This window comes from Penicillium cinerascens (genome assembly GCF_028974065.1).
Source record: "Penicillium cinerascens strain IBT 15544 chromosome Unknown scaffold_4_segment0_segment1, whole genome shotgun sequence".
Classification (NCBI taxonomy): Eukaryota; Fungi; Ascomycota; class Eurotiomycetes; order Eurotiales; family Aspergillaceae; genus Penicillium; species Penicillium cinerascens.
Window position 1 is genome coordinate 921,727 of NW_026695298.1, and position 23,072 is coordinate 944,798.

Sequence of the window (23,072 nt, forward strand, 5' to 3'; positions counted from 1 at the left end):
TTCTTATTTTGTTTCATTTACCTAAAATGATTCTTCGTCTTTCCATTTTATTTTATTTTGTATTGAATCTAGAATAGTAACATTGGGTTCTGCCAAGGCGGCACGCAGTCACTCTAGATGTTCTTTAGAAACCTTCCACTGAAAATAATTAAACCTTTCACAGTCATGATATTCGTTCAAAGCTCATTTCGTACTATATTATATTTAGCTACGCGACTCTGGGCTTTCTTTCTTTCTTTCTTTGGGAGAAAGAGTAGTCGATGAGAAAGTGACACGACCTGTATACGATCTTACACTTCCAACTACAGGGACTAATTCAATTTTTAAGTGACATTCCACTAGAAGGTCTCACCAAGGAATAACATATTCCCTCCAATGTTCTTTAGTATCGGTCTCTTTGAACTTCTCAATGCCACCAACCACGCCGTCTTCACCCACCAGCCAATCACCCATTTCCACTTGTTCAGCCCAATTCTCCAACACTTTGTGTAGATATGAGCTTCGGTCATCCTAAGGTAAATAACCACTATAGCCACTAAATAAATCGGTCTAATATAATTGATCCCCCTCGTCGCCTTCCTCTAACCTAGTATCTTTAAATGAGATACCATTGCTACTTCGAGTAAACCCGTTGCTGCCGATGCTGAATGGCAGTAGAAGTCGACTATTGTTGCTAGATGACCAGCTAGAATGTTTATCGATGGGTTCAATATATAAACTAGAAGGGATATCCTCGGCATTTCCGTCCGGAAACCAGGGCCGAGTCTAGGGTGACTTATTCTCTCCCGCTCCCCTCGAAATAAAAGTAGAGGGAAATAGGCTGCCGGCTAAGCTTTACTATAAAAATCTCTAGGAGCAGACGGTTAAAGCGGCGTTTAGTAAGTGGCTAATTTATAAATTCGACCGGATTTTGGAGTCGGATGCTAGGGGTAATATAACGAAAATTGAGTTAGCGGACAGGAAGAGACGAGAGAAAGCACCTAGCAAAGGAGTCCACTTCTGTAAATGAGGCTTTAATGACTGACTTAGAATATAGGAGAGCTAGCTTGGCTGTGCGCGGTTATAGTTATATATCGAACTTAAAGGAAGTCGAATCTCCATAGCATTAAGTAAATAGGTAAAGGCACTGATAGCCCTCTTAATATCTATTGGGGTATATTAGTGGATCTCCTAAGGAAATTCTCGGAATACAATATCTATTGATGGCTTTCGATGATCCGAATATATTGTTATTTTGCCCTCGTCGATAATATCTAGATAGGCTTGCAGAATATATTATACTAGCCGCTATAGCCACCGTTCCTTATCAGAGCAGATTATATCAGACCAGTCTAGGACAAAGGTAGCGAGCTCGGTTTCTTAATCAAATCTATTTAGCCTATAAGTTCTTTTTCTCTACTAGATTCTAGTAAACCTTAATGGGAATCTCACAGAATGCCGACTTCTTCATCACTCTTCGTTTTTGTCGAGGGATACAACCACACATAACGATCCCCCCCCCATCCGAGATAAGCGTCTATATTAAGTTCATGTTTCCCATGGCGCTCTATTAGGTGATAGAAAAGATAGAAATCCGAATCAGAGTCGAACGTAGTGGCTCTTGCCGACCGCAGGAACCTGATCAAGTTCGGGTTTAGGCGAGATGCGAGATCAAATGGAATCGGGGACGACTCTTCCCACCAGGTCTTGGACGGAAGTGAAGCGACATCTCGTCCGGCACCAATCCACGCACGTTCAAGAATCTGGTTGTGAAGCTGGGCCGATAAATGGGGGTCAAATACAGTAGTAGTCATTGGCATCTTGGCTGGATGGAAAATAGATCACGAGGGGGTGCATAACCAGGTGGACAGCCGCTCAGAAGACATAGGTCTTCCTGAAATTTATGTTGAACGAACTGTGCCCCTTAATCTAATACGGCCCGCTCAATAAATAATATGCACTAAGGTCTTAGCGGTGCGGCCAGAAAAGAGTTTCTCAGTGTATATTGGTCAAGCCAATTTCGAGATTGACTAAGATCTACGGATTGACTAAGATCTACGAAAGAAAAATAGATTAAAAAATTTAAAAAAATTAGAAAGAAACCGAGATGTGAGTCATTGGTCAGTCGACATCATGTTATTTCACGGTTAAGCCCGAAGCTAGAAAGTAGTAGCCACGGTGTAATAGGGGAATCTGAAAGACTAGAGAAACACACAGGAAAATATGTGGGTAGAAGAAAATATGTACATGGGACCCCGATGGACAATGCAAGATACTGAAAGTATCTGGATGACGCGATCGAGCACGTAATGCTTGGTCCATAGAAAAGAGAAATCACCCGGATCCTGGAACCTGGCGTGATACGAATGCAAAACGCCGACCCATGACGATCGGAATTGAGTTATCACAAGAAAATATCACCCTCGGCAGGGGATGTGTTGATGCAAGTCGCGAGAACGGGGGTATCGGGCGACGTAGTAGATATAAAATTAAAATCGCGTCTGGAAGACGATATCGTCCCCTTGGTCTGTAACGAACCCGCGATTAAACGAGATAGATACAGCGAGAGGTGGGAAAGCAAGAACTTTTTTTGGGGTGATCGTGAAAGTCGTGATTGTCGTGATGAGGGTGAGCCGTTTAAGCGGTACCCTTGAGCTTGCCCCAACCCATCTCGAAGCCACGGCGGGCCATGTCGCGAGCACGGTCAGCGACGGAGCCGGTACTGCTGTTGGTGGCGGTGCTGCCGGTAGAGTACTTGCGGCTGAGGCTGTTGCTCGAGTCGTCGCGGTACATCATGTTGCCGGCACCGCCGCGGCCAACGTGGTAGACGGGAGCGGCACGGCGGAGGTCGCGCTCGAGTTCCTCGTCGAAGCTGAAGATGGCGCGCTCGCTTGAGCTGTGGACGTTGCCGGCGCCACCGCGGCCGGAAGTAAAGGTTGACGGGGCACGCGAGTCGAGACGAGTGAGCGAAGCAGGGCCGGTGGCAGTGCGCGAGTCGGTGGTCTTGGTGTTCTTGAGACTAATGACGTTGCCCTGGCCTCCGCGACCAGTGAACACAGCCGGACGGCCGGTGTGAGGCACCGAGGGGTGCGGCTCAATGAGGCGGTAATTTGAAGAAGGCATAGTTGTAGATGCAAAAGTATGTAGCTGCCAGGCAAGCTATAACGAGACCAAGTCCATGTGCAAAAGAAGTGAAGCAAATGAAAATTTTGCTAAATCGCAGAGGATCGTGGACCCCAGCACCACGGCGGGGACCGAGTTATATAGTGTGTTGGGGCTATGGAGTCCATTTGCGACCAATTTTCACCATGTCACCATGGCCAGGCACGACATCCACGGGTCACACGCTGGATGGGAAGTGGGTCTCTGGGTCGCTGTGGGGGATTTTATTTTTTCAATTTTTTTTTTTTGTTCTCCTAAATTTCCTACGGCGTCATGAATGGGGTCAAGCGGCAACGACTCAGGGCCGTTTCGGGCGACGTGAGAGGGCGGACTAAGCAACGTGGGTGCTCCCGCAACAGCCTGTGCCGGGATATCCGGGTATGATTGGACCACATACACCAAAAGGCACCCACTGGACCCACCCGATCCACCCACAAGGCCTGGCCGCTTTAATCGAAAGCCGGCGCTGAGCGCAGTCATCTGACTGGCACCTCATCCAACCATACGGGCCAACACGTAACAGAAACTGCAGTGGGCGCCAATGAACGGCGTCGGCGTTTAAAACAGGAATGAGCGGCGGTTTCCATTACCCCCAGAAAACTCCCGAAAAAACCTCATGCTCCCTGAAAGCGGTTGTCCAGACTCTCGAACAGCCTGGCAACCTGTAATACCGTTCACCGCATCCCCCTTCCCTGACACCTCGTGGCTCGGCTCGGTTTTCTATGCCCATTGTCATATCCCGTGTGACCGTGACTGGTTCACGATGTATTGCATCATCCCGGACTGTCTTTCTATTCTCGGTTTGACGTGGAATTCGTAACCCGATGTCGTGCGATGGCAGCAATGACAATGGCCATTTGGCCCGGGGACCCGTGAGCAGCGCACTCGCCCTCAAGGTAGATCAGATGTATCTACCTTGGTAGGACACGATGGTATCCGTCCAGTTCTCTGTCCAAAGGGCTTGCCGATCTCAGCACGATGACTCCATCGCGATGGGTTTTGCGCGATAAATTTTACCCAATTTTTCTCCTCGGCCTCCGTCGATCCGCTCTAGGGCTACTACTAGTGTCAATTCGCGGTACCTGGGGGCGATCACCTTGAGAACAATTCACGCACCGTGCCTGAAATGCCTAGGATGACGAGGCGTTGCCCCTGCACAATATTCAGCGGTCATTCGAACCGGCTTTGCCACGGGGTGCGCACGTTAGTCTCGTCCGGTTTCCCCTGGATCAGAACGCCTGGTTGCCCCCAAGTTCAAGTTCAGGCAGGGGACGAAACTAAGCCGGAAACGGAAGTCAGAAAAATTCTCCCACTCAGGTGCGCTGACTGGCCGAGAGGCCCGACCACGGTGAATGGTGGCCAATTAGGGTCAGCTGTCGTCAGTGCGCTGTTTCCCCAGATTTTCGACTTCCCCGGACTCCGACAGGACTTGCCTCTGTGGTTGATCCTGCCTTTCTCTAACATCCTAAGATCACGCTGCGCATGCCTCGTCTAGGGCCTGATCAGACCCCATGATATTGCAGGTAGCCCGAGCGTATTTCGGACCATGGAAGACCATGGAAGACGCTGGAAGAGCGCGTTACCTCGGGATCCCCTGGTCTGTACCCGAGAGATCATTTCCGCCTCACCTGACGACAGGGTTCTGTTTCAAGTCCGTAGCCGTCACTGGGTCCTGGGAATATTCTGGACACTTACCCTATTCTCAATCAACTAAGCCTTCGTACTGACATGACACGTCTCTAATGAGAACCGTGGAAAGTGTCCCCCGCACTCCATGGCCAGTATCCCACTCAATGCGGAACGAAGCCATCCCCAAGCGGGATATTATCCGGCCTCCGCACGTCGCACACATCACCTCGGCGCCATCCCCATCGTGTAATCCGTTCCCATAAAAACCCTCATCCATGCTCATGTACCCTGGTGGAGACAGCTGGAGCCAGGCCACCGTCTCTCCCACGTTATTATCTAATGGTGAAGCATGATGACACATGATTACCATCGAGGGCTGGTCTCGACCACCGGGACCGGGTCCTCCTTCCTGTCCGGCCGGCAAGGTGCTTCGATGACGCAAGATGTCTTCATTCTGCCATGGGCATTGCTCATATGTGTCGGCTGTAGCGGAGTTGGTGATCAATTGCGCGATTTACGTGCTCGGATGTTGCGCGACGTAGTATGTATTTGCAATGAGAACTGTGCTTTCCGGAGTTCTGTCAATTGTGACACGTTGGCTAGGGTTTGGAGTCGGGGCTTAGCAATGTGGATTTTCAAACCTACCGGATCCTGTGTCAGGGCATGTGTTATCGGTACTTGGGATCTGGGCGGCTGCCGCTGGGTGATCACCGTTCTGGATAAAATGCTTAGCTTGTGTTGTACGAGGGACTGACTTACGGTCCGGCTGCTATAATCACCCAAACAGAGCCATTGATACAGCTGGACGTTGGCCTCGCCGGGCGGCCATGATTGTCTCTCCAGGCATAATCAAGAGACGTTTGAAGAAACATTGAAAAAGGGAATCAATAGATGTCTAGGATTACTTTCAAAGAAACATTGGCTATCTGGGAGAAGGTTAAAATGGACTTTCGTTTTTCTGTCGATTCTAGCACCATACTTCAGCAGGTACCGAACTCCATTTTTCTTCCACTAACTACAGCCGCAAACAACGCTGACTCCTCCCAATTTCATCTGTCCATCTTGGCGTTTTGACCGAGCAGCCGAACAATACTCACGTGTCTTTGCCTGCAGCAATCTATAGCACTGTATTTTCATGAGACATAAATATTTGACCATGTCTGCATGTCCGTTCTTCGCAGCCTGGATGACAGCAGTTTTACGATCTTTGTTCATTGCATCCATGCTCGCGTGCTTGGCGAATACCAGTAGAGCAATGACAGATTGTCATGGGTTTGTTGTTCGTAGTTCTTCGCCACGTGGGCGAAGCATCCCGTGATATCTGGTTGGCTGAAGTGGCGACAGTATTTCCGTGATTATCTTTTGGGGTTTCTTCTAGATCCAAGTCGATTACATCTTGAGTAATGTGAACAAGACCCAGAATGTCGTCTCCAAACTTTCCTTTCCGAGACTGGATATGTTCAGGTCGAAACTCCGAGAAAGCTCTTAGGGCTTTGATCCCAGCAGTTTGAAGCTCTTTGCGTCGTGGCCGCCGTGATATCAAGCTAACTTTATCGTGTTGGTACTGAGAGAGTTCAAGGTTTGCGCCGATAACAACATTCGCTGCATGATCTTGCCAAATCGATCTGTTGGGTGAATCCTTGCGATTAGTCATTTCAGGTGACCGAGAATCGATACGTTGATATCGTGGTATAGGTTTCGAAGGCGTTGAAGATTATCGTATCAGGCATGAAGCCCTATCTGACCAAATAATACAATTTTACGGAATCAGGATCAAAAGACCCATGTCTGTTTCCAGGACCGCGATGAGAGAAACCAGTTCATACTAGATCTGTTCATAGAGATCAGGCAAAGTGACAACCGACCGATAGAGGGAGCGCACTGACGAATGAAGGTAATGGCACTTCCCGCAGGAGTGTGCTCGCTGCAGTAGATAATATTTGCAGATTTCTAGGTCGAAATGCTTCATACAGATATTGCTGTTGCGTTCACCTACAGATCCCCGAAAACCGCTCCGCCGTTGAGGTCAATGATGCCTGAATGTGAGGAAGACATGACGAATAAGTAAATTTGTGTCAAGCTTGAACTCCCAGTATTTTTATTTAGTGCGTCTATTCAGGAGCCCCTAGTTTTGGGGTTGGGTAGTTAAGCTAGAAGTGATACTTTAGCACTGGCCCGATAAGGCCTAATTTTGCCACGCGTCACCGCCTAAATGCTCCTCGCCATCAAAGCTGCTCGACGTCCTGCGCCCCTCCGTCTAGCAATCTCTCCAACATTGTTCGTCCCGTCGCCTATCGCAAGGGCTTTAACTGAGTCTGAGATACCTTGATAAGCTTCACAATATCCGAAACAAGCCCAGACACCGGTCAAGCGATTCCCATCCCGAACGGGAATTTTCGTCTCGCGCGCAACTGCGGCCAAGTGCTCGCAGAATAAGCCGAGAAGATGCCGAAATATATGTACCCTTTAGTTCCCTATGATCGAGAAACTCAAGCTGACATACTTTGCACTCTTTTGTAGGTGCTACTAGTTCTGATTTTTGCCCCCCGCGAACTCCCCGTGATATCGGCCTGGTTCCGGACCCGGCCAGATCGACAAACCTCATATATCGACCACTTTCCGGAGCACAAGGGCTAGGTAGCTGACATTTGTATTTGACTACAGGCGACTACTGCGATGTCTACCTCACGCACGACTCGATGAGTGTGCGCAAGGCCCATAACTCCGGCCGCAACCACCTCCGAAACGTGGTGGAGTACTACCAGCGTGAGTTTGGAACCTTGGTATACGGGATTCTAGCGAGCAAGACTGACAATGTCACATCCAGAAATCGGTCAAGAGAAAGCCCAGTCGGTCATCGATTCTATCACCTCTTCTTACGCCGCCGAGGGCCAGCCTCTCCCCAATCCCGCCATGGTGCCTGGCGCATTCCCTCCTCCCTTTGGCTTCCCTGGTACGTTCATACACCGCAGCCTGATATCGAAGCACCAACCAAAAACTAATCGCGTATGAAGGTCTTCCAGGACAAGGCCCACCCCCGCCCTTCGGTCTCCACGGCCTTCCACCCCCCGGAGCTCCAGGCGCCCCAGGAATGTTGCCTCGTAAGTCAAACCAAACATAAGCATACAGCCCGTTTAAGCATGGCCGGCAGTCCACTAACAAGGTTCATGACAATCGGACAGCCCCCGGCGGTCTCCCGTTCCCGCCTCCCTTCCCGCACGGCAACGCTACCGGTACTCCTCCCCAAGGAGGCTTCCCTCCTCCGTTGCCCAACATGCCCGGAGGCGCAAATCTTCCCCCCTCCTCCCGGTGGCTTCCCGCCAAACTTCCCGATCCCCCCGCCCGGCATGGCGGGAGGCGCCTTCCCTCCCCCGATGCCTGGCCACGCCGGTGCGTCGAACTCGCCTATTCCCACCGGGCCCCGTGGTTCAGAAGGGTACGCTCCGCCTCCCGGTCGGGGAGACAGGTGGTGATTCCCCAATCGGTGCGGTGTTATGCTCTTAACTTTTTCTTTACGGTTCCCTATATCGACGTCCTCTCATATCGGTTGAGATCTCCAACCTACTCATGATCACGTTGCGTCTTGTCCTTTGGCGTTCTCCCTACAAAAGGGAAATCGTCGCGAAAGAGGGCAAAAGGATCTTCTGCTTCTACGGTGTTATCACGGTGTTGTACAATAGCGTTTTCTGTTTTTCACTTGCACAAGAAACTTACGGTACCGAGAATTCTGTCAAGGACTTGGGTTTCCTTGGACTATAAAAACCCGTCACGGGGTAGGAATGCATAACCAAGAACCCACTGTTTTAAAGAAGCAAATCAAATCTTTCGTATCAAGTTGCCGTTTCTATACCAGTCACATTGAGCATGAAGGAGTAGACAAGATCTCGTTTAAACACTAGGACGGACTACTTTGCGCGTACTATGCCGTACAAAGAAACGCAGACCCAAAGGGTACGCTGGAACGAAAAAAGGAAAATTTATATTCCAAGCCCACGAGAAACCCAAGGCCGATCCCCGTAATCCAAAATGCATCAGAAACGCCAGCTTGTAGTAAGGAAAAGAGAAGTACACGTCGACCGCAAGGGTGGAAATACCTTCCACTAGGGGAGGGAAAAGGTTTGAGACAGAAGGAGAAAGAAAGGAGGGGTGTGTAGAGAAAACATGGTTGAAAAGCCGCTCCCATAGGGAGGATGGGTATAATCACACCCAGGTAAGGTGGATTGAGAAGAGAAGAGGAAGAGGGGACAGTCGACGAAAAGCAGTGGACAGATTCAACAACCAAAAAAATAAGATACCGGACCCAAAAGGATGGCGGATGGAAAGGATCATAGACCATCGCTGCCCGCTAAAAATTGACATATCTTCATCTCAGGAAATTCTGAAAAATAATTCAAGAACTGTTTTGACTTCGCCTAGTGGTCGTAGCCAGCTCCCCGCTGCCATGGGCTGGAATTGTTTTGGGCTCTGAATGTTGGTGCCATGGCAGATACACCGACTGGCGCATCCCCATAGTTACCAGGACGGGGTGACGCTGACCGACCAAAATGGTCGTAGCCAGGCGGGGATCCCCGTTGGGGAGAGCCGTTGCTAGGGAAGAGCGGTACTGACGGATCCACGGGCGAGTGCGGGGGCTGGCCATGGGCACCGTTGTGGGCGACATTCAGGTTGTTGTGGCCGATGTTGGCCCCGTTGCCACTTGAGATGGAAGCAGAGTCGTCGTCGAATGGGTTCTGGTGGTACTGTCCAGACTTGAGGTCGCCGCGAGCGGTGGCACCCAGAGCATCCAGCTCGGTGGTCAGCTGGGTCTGGGACTTGATGAAGGAGCCCCGGTCATCGCGCATGGGCTGGTAACGGGTGTCAGGGTCCTTTGACACAACGGCATAGACTGACGCAATCAAGACGAGAACAAGAAGAACCAGGGCGAACGCTGCATTGTAGACGAAGAAGATGACACCCATGACACCAATCATCATGCCAGGCGGGTTGAAAACATCAGAGAAGACCAGCAGGAAAATCACGTTAAGGAAGTTGACAACGGCAATAGAGATGTTGTAGATGTTGGTCTTCTTGTCCATCCACGGGCGCAGAACGCAGACAGCAATCAGCATACCAGCCTCCAGAATCACAAGGGCGACAGTCTGGACGACCGGAGCGGACTGGCTCAGACCGATGAACATTCCCTTGACGAAAAGATAGCCGAGGTAGGGAACGACAAAGTAGTACGCTGTGGCCCGGTACTGAACATACAGGAAACCCCACTTGTTGAGACAGGAGGGGTCTGAATACAGGATATAAGCCGGGTTTTTGTGCATGGTCACCGAGCGCTTGGCAAGACGAATGACCTTTTGAGCAGCCCAGCCCAATGCGACGAGCAAGGACAGAATCATAACCACGGCCAAAACAACTTCGGCAGCCGAGTCGCGCTGGGTGAACTCCCAGAGGCAGAGAACACACATCTGGGGGAAACCAATCAAAGTCAAACGGAACAAAATCCCGCGAGTGACAACCTTCCAGCCGTTGCGGAAGTCCTGGAACTTGTCACTCTTCATCTTGCCATTCCTGACCAGCAACTCGCAAATTCCCTTGAAGGAAGCGACAATGAGGATAACAACACAGACGAAGACGACGAAGAAAATGAGACCGGTCAAGAAGATGTTTGTTTCCTCGATGTTGGCACGGAAGCCGACACGATCGATACCACGCACAATCAAGAGCTTCTGGCTGGAGCTGGACCGCTTCGACAGGGAGCTCAGTCCCCGGGAGTCAAGTGCGCGCCTCATCATGTTGATTGCAGGGTCAATGAAGTCACGCTTGCGGCGGCGCAGCACCTCCACAGAGGTATCGCCAAGTTGGGAGAGAACGGTGGAGGGAGTACCGCCTGTCGCGCGCTGGTACCAGGTACAGATTGTCTGCAGGAATCCGATGTGGATGATACCCATACTCCACTGGAAATTCTGGGTCCACGACTCCACAATTGGGGGCATATGCACCGAAGTCATACCAATCATGGCCTGAGACTGCATGAATCCGAAGAGAGAGAGCGCGTTTGCCGCAACGTGAGCTGCAGTATTGGAGTGTCCCAATCCAGAGGTAATGGCAGATGCTGCCAGACCCACGCCGGAAATGATAGCAGTCGTCCATGCGACACCCAACTGGTAGACGGTCTTGTTGTTGGAAAGATTGGCTTCCACACAGGCAATCTTCTCTCCGGTATCCTTCCTCTTGATGACAATTTTCACAGTCGCATCGAGATCGGGAACAGTATAGGCAATTCCGGGAATGTTGGAGGCCGTGTCTGAAGGAAGAGGAAGAGAAACGGGACCCAGGTCAATGGGACCAGGGGCCATCGGGCACATACCCATGCCGGAGATATTGCAGGGGTCGACAGTACTCGAGTAGGCCTCGTAACCGTAAGCAGTCAGCGTCATGTCCGCGATGACCTTGCCGGAAATATAGGATACACCATCGAAGCCGATCGTGAGCGTGTTGTTGTTGGGGTAGAAGACGACATTAAAGTAGGTGGCAGTGAAATTGCTAGACTCCATGCACACGTTCAGCGCATTGGACTCCAGCAGCTTCACTGCGGACACCATCGGCGCCAAAAAGGCAACGAAGAAAGTGAGCAATGATAACGACCTCATACTGGCGATCTGCAATCAAGGCCGTCAGGTAGAGAATTCGAAACGGGCGGGAAGGTGACGGGAGAGAAAGAGTGTGAAGGCGATTGTCAGATCGGTACTCCAGAGTACCACGTTGGCAGCCGCCGGATGCGGAAGTGTCCCAGGCGGCGAAGTGGGTGACTAGGGTGGGACCGCTGAAATTCCAAGGTCGCCGTAGATGTGGCAATAGATGTTACCTTTCAAAGGCGTGCGATATTGGGAATGCGATAACTCGGTCGGTTTATTTATGACCTTTCACAGCGTCATCGGGTCTCCGAATCAAACAAGGGGTTTGGTATATGGTCAGTGGAGTTGAATGACAGTACGTGGACGGTATCCGAATGGCGACGAAGCAAATTGCTGCCAGAGTAGAAGCTAGGGCCGGTAAGAAGTGAAAACGGCGAATGGAAGGCGACAAGAGGCGGACTGGTTGGAAAAGGGAGGTAGCGTAGTTGGGTGGAAGAGCGAGCGAAACGGCGACACACACAGTATGGGCCAAGGAGTACCGAAGTACAGGGTTGAGAAGGATGCGAAACGGATCCCTTGAGCAGGGTGCAACAAGTGTACAGGTGTACAAAGAGAAGGGAGTTAAAGATGGGAAGTCCTGGAGCGCTTTGCCTCTCGTGTTTCAGGGACAGACGGCGGGTCCGGGTGGAATGTGGACTGTACCGTAACGGCCCTGTAATTACACCGTAAAGTGACCCCAGTGCGGGTGCCCAGGCCCAATAAATGGAAATTACCTGCGTTCCAGTTTGTTTCCCAGGCCACCGGGTCCTGAGGCGCTTTTCATGTGTACCATGCCCGGAGAGGGGGTCTATATTAAGGCACCCGGGCATGTGGCCCTTGTCATTGTTTGTACCTAGGCCGAGAGTAGGCTCTCGGACTCTCTATATCTACCGCCTAGGTAGGTAGTACCTTAACAAAAGACATAGTTATAGAGTAGACCTGTGCACACGCGTCCTCAAGAGTGGTTCTGGGCCCCGGAAGCGGTTGATGGATCGCGGCGGGTTCTAGCGGGTCATCATTTGCTGAAGAGACTGTATTATCTCATCTGCCCAGAGGGAACTGTGGAGGTGCATCAACTCACCCGCTGTCTGGTTGGTGTGCCAGGTGGACCGCTGCACATCGTTACCCTCGGGGCCACGAGTACCGTTCCCGGGGGCCTTCTTTGCATGGCTCCTTAGGGTACTCCGTACTTCCGTATCTTGTCTGCCTGGCGCACACTGAGCCTAATTTCTTTATACCCCTGAATGGAGCAAGGGGGTAAACAAAAAAAAAAAGTCACGGGCCTTCATTCTTCTCTACAGCATAACAATCTACATGTCTCAAGGATCAGACCCTCAGACGTCAAGTATACCATGGTAAAGACCAAGTCGCTCATGACCACACGTGATGGCCAATCTGTGTCTCACAAGACCACGACTTAAAATTAAAATTAAATCGAGAACGAGAACGAGGATCGTGATCTTCGAGCAGTCGCAATCACATTACTAGGGCTTTAGCGTCTGCACAGCCTCCTTTGCCCACGCATACAATTTTGCATGTAGATTCACCCAAAAATGTTTGGTGTCAGATTTCGGGCGCTAGGAGCTCGACTGGAAACGTCTCCACGTGTGCTCTAGAACGCTTTGCACATCGAGTCCTAGAAGTTTTCGAGCCTGGTTCACTCCTGATCGTCGCGGGGAGAAAGTGGTGATCGAAGCAGATCGGCATGACGTGGGTGTATCCCGTCCAGTCTCCATCCCTAGCACGCCATTGACCCGTGAGCGGGTGCGACTGAGAAGCTGAAGCCGATGCGCGTACGGAGTACTGTATTACGCTGGGCTGTCACGGCTTCCAACGCGAGCCATGGGTCGCACCCTATTTTTGGATCAGGGTTTAATTTCGCGCCATTACGTGGCTCTGAATTGGCCCGTCTATTTTTCCCTTGGCCGTCGCCCCCTCCTGATTCGTCCTCGCTGCGCTTGTCATAAAATCTCTGTTATGCAAATTTTGAGTATTTTCAATGTATTCGTCTAGAGCCTTGGTAGCCGCTTGGCTCGTGTACATTCAACGGACCAATCAGTTTAGAAGATGGTTGCCGCCCGAGTGGACCGCTGTCGAGTGTCTTGCGTGTCTCAACTGGCCCTCGTGGCACTCACTGTTGTAATGCCGACCGTGAAGGTCATTTTTCTCAAGCACAGCGCCGTCTGGCAATTAACAGCCAAGAGCCAATCCCCTGAGACCGAGCCCTTGGCGTGAGACATTACAGTAGTAATGACTAACTACATCGTCGTCCGGCGCTAGAGTGAATCAAATCCCCGCTCCGGGGCCCGGCCAAGGTCGCGGCGTCTAGGCATATGTCTCGCGTATCCGTAGAGCCCGGGGGGGTTCTTGGGCACGTACTTCTGCATGAGAACCGTCCTCGACTTCCGGTACTATGCTCGCTCACGCCATGTGCTCACGAAGAGGTGGGGTGACACAATTTACCTGAAACTCTTAATACCTGATGAGAATCAGGCGGCCAGATGGTGCCTCTTAAACGAGTCCAATCGAACGATGCTTGAATTGCTTCGTGTATAGTCTCTAGCTAACTACGCTCAATTTCGTTAACTAGTTAACTTGCCTACCAGATCGGCGCCTGATAAAAGGGGCACCAAATGCCCTATCAGCACGTGATATGGAGATTCTGCCGAGTCTCACCGATCAGGAAAAAAAAGTAGCAGAATGATTTTCCGCAGCGATAGCCATCTCGAAAATCAAAACACACCGGTCCACGCAGACGAACCAATCCGATTTTCGGGTTTCTCTACTAAGACTTGCCTGACCCGCACTATTTTCTGTGCGCTCAACCGGCAAGATGCCCGGCCCCGTGGACACCGCAAAGTCCATCACGAAGAAGCGCAAGAGAAAGCACGGTGCCAAGTCCGCTGATAATGAGGAAGCACCCCAGCCCGTGAAGGCTCAGGCTAGCCCCAAGGTCTCCTCAAAGAAGGCCGCTGCGCCCTCTAAGCCCGCATCAGACAAGTCGACGAAGAAGCGCAAAGTGAGCCATTCGCCCAGCGACGATGAGGAGAGCGCCGACGAGGTCGAGGAGCAGGAGAATGGGGACGAGAATGAGGACAGCGAGGAGGAGTCTGAGGAGGTCGCCGATGCCGTCGATGAAAAGGTGGATGATGCTACGGACCTCCCGGTCATGGGCGATGTCCGCCTTCCCCAGATGGAGGGCGAGCTGCAAAAGTTCACCGAGCTGAACCTCTCCGAGAAGACTATGAAAGCAATTCAAGATATGGGCTTTGAGACTATGACCGAGATTCAGCAGCGTACCATTCCCCCGCTCCTTGCTGGACGTGATGTCTTGGGTGCGGCGAAGACTGGCTCTGGAAAGACTTTGTCCTTCTTGATTCCCGCAATCGAGATGCTGAGCGCATTGCGCTTCAAACCGAGAAACGGTAAGTCCACTCCCGAGTTCTTTTGCCCCAGGCCCTTTGGAAGATCGCCATACTGATTCTCTCCGCAGGTACTGGTGTTCTCGTCGTCTCTCCTACCCGCGAACTGGCGCTGCAGATCTTCGGTGTTGCCCGTGAACTCATGGCACACCATTCTCAAACCTACGGTATCGTTATTGGTGGCGCCAACCGTCGCGCCGAGGCCGACAAGCTGGCCAAGGGTGTCAACCTGTTGATCGCCACTCCCGGTCGTCTGCTCGATCACCTCCAGAACACTCAGGGCTTCGTCTTCAAGAACTTGAAGACCCTGGTCATTGACGAGGCTGATCGTATCCTCGAGGTCGGTTTCGAGGATGAGATGCGCCAGATTGTGAAGATTCTTCCCACTGAGGAGCGTCAGACTATGCTCTTCTCCGCCACTCAAACTACCAAGGTCGAGGATTTGGCCCGGATATCTCTGCGCCCTGGCCCACTTTATATCAACGTTGACCACCGCAAGGAGCACAGCACAGTGGAGGGGTTGGAGCAAGGCTACGTTATCTGTGAAGCCGATAAACGTTTCCTGCTTCTGTTCTCCTTCCTCAAGCGCAACCTGAAGAAGAAGATCATTGTCTTCTTCTCCAGCTGTAAGTGCGTTAGTTACCACGCAGAGCTTCTGAACTACATTGATCTGCCCGTTTTGGAACTGCACGGCAAGCAAAAGCAGCAAAAGCGGACCAACACCTTCTTCGAGTTCTGTAATGCTAGCCAGGGCACCCTGATCTGTACCGATGTTGCTGCCCGTGGTCTTGATATCCCCGCCGTCGACTGGATCATCCAGTTCGACCCTCCGGATGACCCCCGTGACTACATTCACCGTGTGGGTCGTACTGCCCGTGGTTCCAACGGCAAGGGCCGCAGTTTGATGTTCCTGCAGCCTTCAGAGGTCGGCTTCCTTAAGCATCTCAAGGAGGCGCGCGTGCCCGTCGTCGAGTTCGAGTTCCCCCAGTCAAAGATCGTCAACGTTCAGTCCCAGCTGGAAAAGCTCGTTGGACAAAACTACTATCTAAACAAGGTCAGTACACAACCTACTCACATCACATGAATTATAGCTAATCCTCATATTACAGTCCGCGAAGGATGGATATCGATCATACCTGCAGGCGTACGCCTCCCACTCTCTTCGCTCCGTATTCGACGTGCACAAGTTGGACCTCGTCAAGGTGGCCAAGGGCTTCGGATTCTCGACCCCACCGCGCATTGACATCTCACTGGGTGCCAGCTTGGGCCGTGACAAGAAGCAGGAGCAGCAGGGACGGCGGACGTACGGCAGCCAGCCCAAGAACGGGAAGGGGCTGAAGTTCAAGCGCAAGCACGATGACTAGTGTATGAAAGGAATGTGGTACAAAAAGTAACTGGTCGTCTGCATCTTCATTACCGGCATGGAGTTTACTAGTGTAGATATATCTATTTCAATTTCCCATGACTATTTCTAAATGATTTTCCTCCTGTCCTTTACGCAGTCGACAACAGCTCCGGGGCCAACCTGTCGGCTAGTAGCATCGGATACATAGCGAGAGATGCCAAGGCCGTCTCTCCCTTACCCTATTGCAGAATCTGCCGGAATGCGAGGGCCCTTCAAAGTTTATGCCATGTGGAAAAATCCTTCCACGTGGAGCATGAGAATTTGCCCAGATAGGCAAACACCCCATGTCGGAATTAGATGAGAAGGAAGGGCAGGGCGGCAATCGCACGGCTATACCTGTCAGTCTCCATCGAACTAAATTAGTGCAGCTCGGGCCCTTGCTCTTAGGGCCCTGCGGCTGATTAGGCTCTCACCAAATGGCACCTGTCAAATTTCAAGCCTTGCTAGTGCTGTGAAGGCGAGATGTATCGAGAGCATCGGTCTTCGCGGGTACATAGCGAACCAAAGCCCTAGTGTAGGACCGCAGGGTAGGACGGGCGGGGATAACTTCAGACTTCTTGTCTGGGGCTCAAATAGCAAAGACTTATCCTTGCGGGAGCTAGAATCGCGGGAAGGCAAGACAGCATCAAACCCCCCCTCGCCCCGGTGAAGAAACTATGCGACCTCATCCTCACGCTTTACGGGCGTTCATGTAGGCGCAGAAAGAACGAACTGCACACCTGTAGGTGCGGCCCCGATAGGAATATTTAGTGACATGCAGAAACCCCCTTGCAAATGGCGCGCATGGGGCGTGAATCTCCAGAATTGAAATCGAAATCGAAATCCAATTGCCAGCCTCAGATCAAGCCGTAAAATCGTTTAGAGATGTGACGAAAGTGATGAGTTGGCAGGCGCCAGGGCCAATCACTGGGGCTCCGGACCGGGGTCGTCGGGTCGTCTAGGCGACCAGTCAAGTCGATCCGGTTCTGCATCTCGGCCAACTGATTCCCAGCGGGTCCCACGGAGGGCCGCAGCTGATCCGTGTGCGCCTTGTGTGAAGAGGGGGTGTCAACAGCTGTCAGCGTGTGGGAGTGGTAACGAAGCGGTACCTGGATGGCAAAGGGGAAAGTGATGCCGGGAATAGAGTGTAGAGTGTAGAGCGTAGAGAGTAGAGAATAAAGTGTAGATAGTTAGTTACCAGCCACCCAGCGAACAACCGGGGAAACCGAAGAAGATCCGGGATCCGCAGCCCAATCCACGGTTCCCGTTTGTTTATGGCACATCTTACTTTCAAGTCCAGCCATCCTTTTTTTTTCTTACGGGTTTATTACGCTGCCCATGCTTCATCCCTCGCATGGCCCTCTTCTCTTCTTTCTCTTTCCCCCTTCATCCTCCCCCCCATCCATTTTTTAGCCCAATCGGCGGCGATCTGCGGAGAGGCGCTCGTCCGCCCGCATAGCAACCACCTCACTTATCTTCACCGTTGCTTCTCCCCTTCCTCTTCTCCCCCTCGCCGTAAGGTGTCTGCGCTGGTACGCTGAATCCTCCTAATATTCAAACTCATCCTTCCGAGTTTCTTCTCCCATTCCTCTCCCATCGATCCTCCCTCCCAGCCTCCTCTTCTCCCCCCACCATCGTCAACCCGAAAGCACCCAAGTGGCCACCACCCCATCTCCGGGAAAATCCATCTTTCTCGATCACAGGAGCATGCGATTGTCGGGCTGAGCCAGGCAGCCCGTCTCCACCATGGGGGTCGATACTCGCAGACCACTCCTTCCCGCCCCCACAGAATCCATCATCGATAGCACGGGCGACAGCGCAACACCCACAGATCTGGCCACTGACCTTTCTCGCCGCACAGACAAGACGTCGTACTCGATCCCGGACGACGGCAGCCCTATCACTGTCGCCACTCGGCGCCATCGGGATCACGACGAAAAGGTGTCGCGCTCACATCGTGATTCCCAGACTTCGCTTCTCATCGAGTACTTCGAGGGCGGGAAAGGCCCAGGAGGCGTGTTATCAAGACCCAGTGTGCGAGTGCGGGTGACGCCCTCCGGTGCCAGGAAGGCCAAAGACCGAGACCACATCCAGATCACCGAGTCCGGTGGAAGTCGCAAGCCATCCTACACGCGCCGTATCTCTCTCGCCTCGCCATCGAAACATAAACAACCGGCCGATTCCGCGGTGGATGATCACAGCGCCAGTGACAGCAACTCAGCCGAGGAGGAGAGTCCACAATCTTCACGGCGCCCGCCTGTTGAAATCGAGTTTATGAATCGCGACCAAGGCAGCGAGCTGTCTGCAGTCTCGCGCGACACGAGATACATGCCTCCATCATCGGATATCTCGTCCATGCCTGCCGACAGCATGATCGATGCTCTCTCGTCGGCTGGACCTCGGCGGAAACGAAGCCAGAGTCTCGAGCGCGGTTCACCCCGCGAAGAGAAACAAAAAGGACATTTGAAGGCACCTACCCGGCAACGAAGTCGTAGCTTGAGTACCGAGCGCATCGCGCATCGCGTGGCGGAGAAGCTCAACGAGTCGCCCAAAGAAACCACCGGCAGCAGACACAAGAGCAAGAACAAGAGCAAAAGCGTCGGCAAAGAATATCTTGAGGCTGAGCCGAAGTCATCACGCCGACGACGCCACGAAAAGGCCGAAGAGTACATCACCAGCCCAGAATCGAGCCTTCTGAGCACATCGGCAGTCTCGTCGAATCGCAAATCCGGCGACCAGTATTCTATCCGTTCTGGTGCCTCGAAATCTTCAATCAACAACCCTAGATTACTGGAGACTGTCGAAGATGCCATCCGACGGTTAATTCTACCGGAGTTGAAGGAGCTCAAGAAGGACCAAAAGGTCATGTCCAACAAATCCAAGTTTGATCGGGATATGACCACATCATACTCGTCCACCAGCTCTAGAGATGAATTGGGTCGCCGCCTATCAAAGCACGCGAGTGCCCCGGACGTCATGAAACCCATGGTTGTGTTGAACAAAGGCAGCAAAGACGAAGGAATCATTCTAGCGGGTGAGCCCGCAGCACGGTCCAAAGAGCGCAAGTCGAGCAAAAGTAGCGAGACTTCCGATGCAGCCTGGGTCAAATGGGGTCGTCCCGAGCTCACCGAGCAGGACAGAATTCGCAGACAGAAGAGTAAAGGTCTTCGTGATGCTCAGGCTGCTGGACGAGTTGGCTCAGTCCTGACCCAAGCGGCACTCAAACACCATGACTCCAATTCCAGTCTGGACAAAACCGAACGCAGCGAACGTAGAGATAGTGGCTCCCGCAAGAGTGTTGACAGTTTCAAAAACAACGAGACTGAGCTCGCCTTCCAGAAACACAACATACCGCTCATGCCCATGCACAGTGCAATGGACTCGGAGTTGACTAGAGACTCTTTGCTATCCGAACGCACGGAGAGTCCTATCCCTCGCAAGAACATCTCCCATGGCGAAGTCACCCGCGGGTCGCCGAGACACCTCGCCTCTCCCACCACTCGTACCCCGACTCGAACCCCCTTGGACTCACGTCATGAGCTAGGCATGCGTCATGGGAATCAATCACACCACAACCTCCCCATGCACAGCACCTCAGACCGTGATCTGCGTGACAAGAGCCAGTCTCCTGGAACTGGCTCTGGAGACTGGGCCATTGCCGCTGCCGCTGCCGCCAACCTGCTTGACGCTGCTCAACCTGCACACCGGGCCTCGGACGGCGAACAGTACGGTCGGGCCCTGAGCCCTATCCAGAGCGTTGCGAGTGATCAGACCGAAACTCGTGAGGATCACTATCAAACCAAGCACCACCATCATCTCGAAGGCCAGCGAGGAATGGAACCCCGCCTCTCGATTGACTCCTTATCTTCAGCACCCAGCACCAATCTCGCACGATCTACCCGCAATGATGCCAGTCCCAAGAGTCAAGGTGGGGCTTTCCAAGGCGATGGAGGTCCTGAACTCGGCTACGAACAATCCCGTGGCGTCTCCGGAGAAGACCACGTCTATGGTCCTGACGAGGAGTCCAAGCTTTCGGGTGATTGGGAGGACAGCGATGTTGATTTCATGGACACGATCAAGGAAGGCCAGCATGTCACTGGCGGTGGCGTGGCTGCCAATCCTCAGTTCGTTCATCCAATGGGCGTCGAATCGGCAGTGGCCTCTCTGATGGACCCTTCTGTTCTCGAGTCCCAGTCAACTCACTCTGGCAACCGCTCCCAGACGGAGTTTGCTGAACGAGCCGGCAGCCGAAGCCCCGAAAAGCGTGGAAGCCCTTTGAAGCAAGTACAGGATGCTTCCAGTCCCGACGAGACGTCCTTCCCTCGCCGTATGGGTGTTACATCTCCCCCGCAGAGTGTTACTCAATCTATTGAAGATTTGGAGGAGGCAGGCATGGTAGCCGGTGCCGCTCGTGGAATCCAAAGCCCTCACGCAGATGCCGATTCACGAAGCCAGGAGTCTGAGTCAGAGATCAACACCAACCCATCCATCATTCAAGGTCCGATTGGTGGCGTTGGTCAAGGAAACCAGGACCACTGGGGATATGACTCGCGATCACCACCAGCTGAGATGCCGTACTATGCTCAGTCTAGTGGGGCGAAGGATATGGGCCGCGATGGACAGCGTGGTCTTGATGCAGAGTACTACGAGACTGCCAGAAACATATTTGGTGGCGATGACTACTACCCCGACCCGCAAGCTCAGCAGCTTTTCGGTACGCCTCCCGGGGCCAAGGACGAAGGTTATGTGTCTGCCGCCAATCCCATGTCCCCGAGCATTGGTACTCCCAAGCAAGGTAGCCGTGGTCTTGGTGGCGCGGATGCTGCTGGCGTGGGTGTCTTGGACAGCCCCGCTGAGGCGGATGATCCATTTACTTCTGGACACCAGCGACACTTGAGCGGCTACTCTCACGGCGTCGGCTCCCCAATCTACGACAGTGCCACAGGCCGAGGCATTGAGAGAATTCAGTCAAAGGATATTGTCGCCCTAATGGACCACCTTACTGTGCGCGATGCTCAACGGAATGCAAGAGACACGGAGATTCTGGTTACTTTGGTCCGAAGTGCAGCCGAGATGCGTACTTCCTTTGAAGCGATGAAGAAGTTTATCGCCCAGCAGGACGAAATGCTCCAGGATACCACCGAAAAGGAGCATGACCGAACTTTGAAGGCCCTCGGCGGCCCCCGCCCATTGCCTCCCAGCTCTTCTCGTGCCCGCCAGTTGAACGCAGAGGAAGAAGAACTCCAGTCCAAGCGGAAGAACATTTTCAAGCGTGCACTCAAGGGTCTGAACTTGAAGTCGGGCAATGACCTCACCAAGATTGAGGGCATGCTGGAGCAGTTACTTGAAGAGGTGGAGGCCCTACGAGAGGGGCAAGATATTTCAAGCACTCGCCCTGGAACTCGCCGGGCAAGTACCGACCCCACTGGATTCAACACCGACGACCAGAACGGCGCACCTCTGGGCAGCCGCTCTCCTTACCGAGCAAGCCCGCGGCAGTCCAATGCGGATCCGCGCGTCAGTACTGTGCCCGAGGAGGACGAGGATGATGACGAGGATCTCGAGATCGACGGGGATGACCCCTATGTGACGGCGCACCTGCCTGTGCAACAGCTCCCTCGCCATGAACGTGCTGGGTCCCTGCCTCTTTCCACACCTCCTCGCAAGCCTGTGGCTGCCGGAGCACGGAGCACGGAGACGACCCCCAAGGCCTCTGACAAGGCGGAAAAGGCTCGCAAGCACAAATCGAGCACCTCCTCCATCTTCCCCAAGATCTCCCGCTGGTCCAAGACCACCGCATCTTCCATGGGTGACAACATCCGCAACAGTATCCAGCCTGCTCGCAAGGAGCGTCCGCATTCCGAGATCTCTCGCTCTGGATCGGATCTTGGCCAGGATGCCTACAAGGGCGACTATTATGATCCTCAAGGTGATGACCGCATTCGGTCCACGTACACTCTGGACGATGACCACGAGCGTGAGAACCGGCCCCCGTCTCCATTGGTTCCTTCTCAGGTCTCCGAGAAGCCCAGGTATAGTGTCGACCGTGGCAGTCTCGACTTGCAGCACCCTCAGCCTCGACAGGGTCCCACTGGACGCTATCAGAGCCACCTGGAAACCCAGGCGCAGGCTTATTCTGGCCCGGAGTCACCGGCTTCAGATCACTGGGGCTCAAACCCTAGCCTGCCACCAGTCAATCCGAACCAGCAACGCTTCAGCGGCGGCAGCCGACTGTCTCCCATCTCTGATGCAGGCTACTCAGAGACAAGCTCCCGTCAGACTGGTCCGCCACGACCTCCGAAGGTCAAAGACGACGGGCCATTGATCCCAGAGCGGCCTCCCAAGGTCCCCGAGGACGAAGAGCAGACGTACGGAGACCGCGTTGTTTCACGGGTACATTCCCCACCAACAAGTTTGCATGGTTCCCAAGCTAACACATCAACCCAGACCTCCGCCATCCGCTCCCCACCAACGCGCAAGCCCACAGGCCCGCGCCCCCTCACATCCGGCGGCTCCTACAGCCCCAGCAACATCAAACGGACCCGGTACCGAGGAAGTCCGATGCAGATCGACTACGACGACGATTACTAAGACCGCATTGTGATACCCCAAACCCACGGGTTGTACTTGTGTCTAGCGACTTTTGATTTGTTTTTTTTTCTCGCATTTTCTTGTGTCTTGACGAAGTGTGGCGGCCCCCGCCCTTTACGACAGTGACGACCATGCCTTTCACCCGAACATCTATTACCCTCTCCCATCTACGATCAATGAGCGCAAAAATCTTGAGCTTTCTTTTCTTCTTTTCGTTTGAGCGAGCGCAAGCGTGCTTAT

At 52.9% G+C, this 23,072-nt stretch overlaps 5 protein-coding genes across 5 annotated transcripts; 3 read left to right on the top strand and 2 right to left on the bottom strand.

Moving 5' to 3' along the window:
• Window positions 1-2,616: 2,616 nt before the first annotated feature.
• N7498_009442 (DUF3602 domain-containing protein) lies at window positions 2,617-3,102 on the bottom strand (the record flags this gene model as incomplete). The annotated part of the gene is made up of 1 exon (XM_058456498.1): window positions 2,617-3,102. The coding sequence occupies one exon, from the start codon at window positions 3,100-3,102 to the stop codon at window positions 2,617-2,619; it is 486 nt and encodes a 161-aa protein (XP_058303397.1).
• A 4,367-nt stretch (window positions 3,103-7,469) lies between these two features.
• On the top strand, window positions 7,470-8,341 carry N7498_009443 (putative U1 snRNP complex component Yhc1; the record flags this gene model as incomplete). The annotated part of the gene is made up of 4 exons (XM_058456499.1): window positions 7,470-7,536; window positions 7,598-7,723; window positions 7,785-7,871; window positions 7,953-8,341. The coding sequence occupies 4 exons, from the start codon at window positions 7,470-7,472 to the stop codon at window positions 8,339-8,341; spliced, it is 669 nt and encodes a 222-aa protein (XP_058303398.1).
• An 841-nt stretch (window positions 8,342-9,182) lies between these two features.
• On the bottom strand, window positions 9,183-11,411 carry N7498_009444 (transient receptor potential ion channel family protein; the record flags this gene model as incomplete). Its single annotated transcript, XM_058456500.1, has 1 exon — window positions 9,183-11,411. One exon carries the CDS (start codon window positions 11,409-11,411, stop codon window positions 9,183-9,185), a length of 2,229 nt encoding a protein of 742 aa, XP_058303399.1.
• Window positions 11,412-14,268: 2,857 nt separating this feature from the next.
• On the top strand, window positions 14,269-16,221 carry has1 (ATP-dependent RNA helicase HAS1; the record flags this gene model as incomplete). The annotated part of the gene is made up of 3 exons (XM_058456501.1): window positions 14,269-14,860; window positions 14,929-15,911; window positions 15,967-16,221. The coding sequence occupies 3 exons, from the start codon at window positions 14,269-14,271 to the stop codon at window positions 16,219-16,221; spliced, it is 1,830 nt and encodes a 609-aa protein (XP_058303400.1).
• Window positions 16,222-17,987: 1,766 nt separating this feature from the next.
• On the top strand, window positions 17,988-22,832 carry N7498_009446 (uncharacterized protein; the record flags this gene model as incomplete). Its single annotated transcript, XM_058456502.1, has 2 exons — window positions 17,988-22,634; window positions 22,689-22,832. 2 exons carry the CDS (start codon window positions 17,988-17,990, stop codon window positions 22,830-22,832), a joined length of 4,791 nt encoding a protein of 1,596 aa, XP_058303401.1.
• Between the last annotated feature and the right edge of the window lie 240 nt (window positions 22,833-23,072).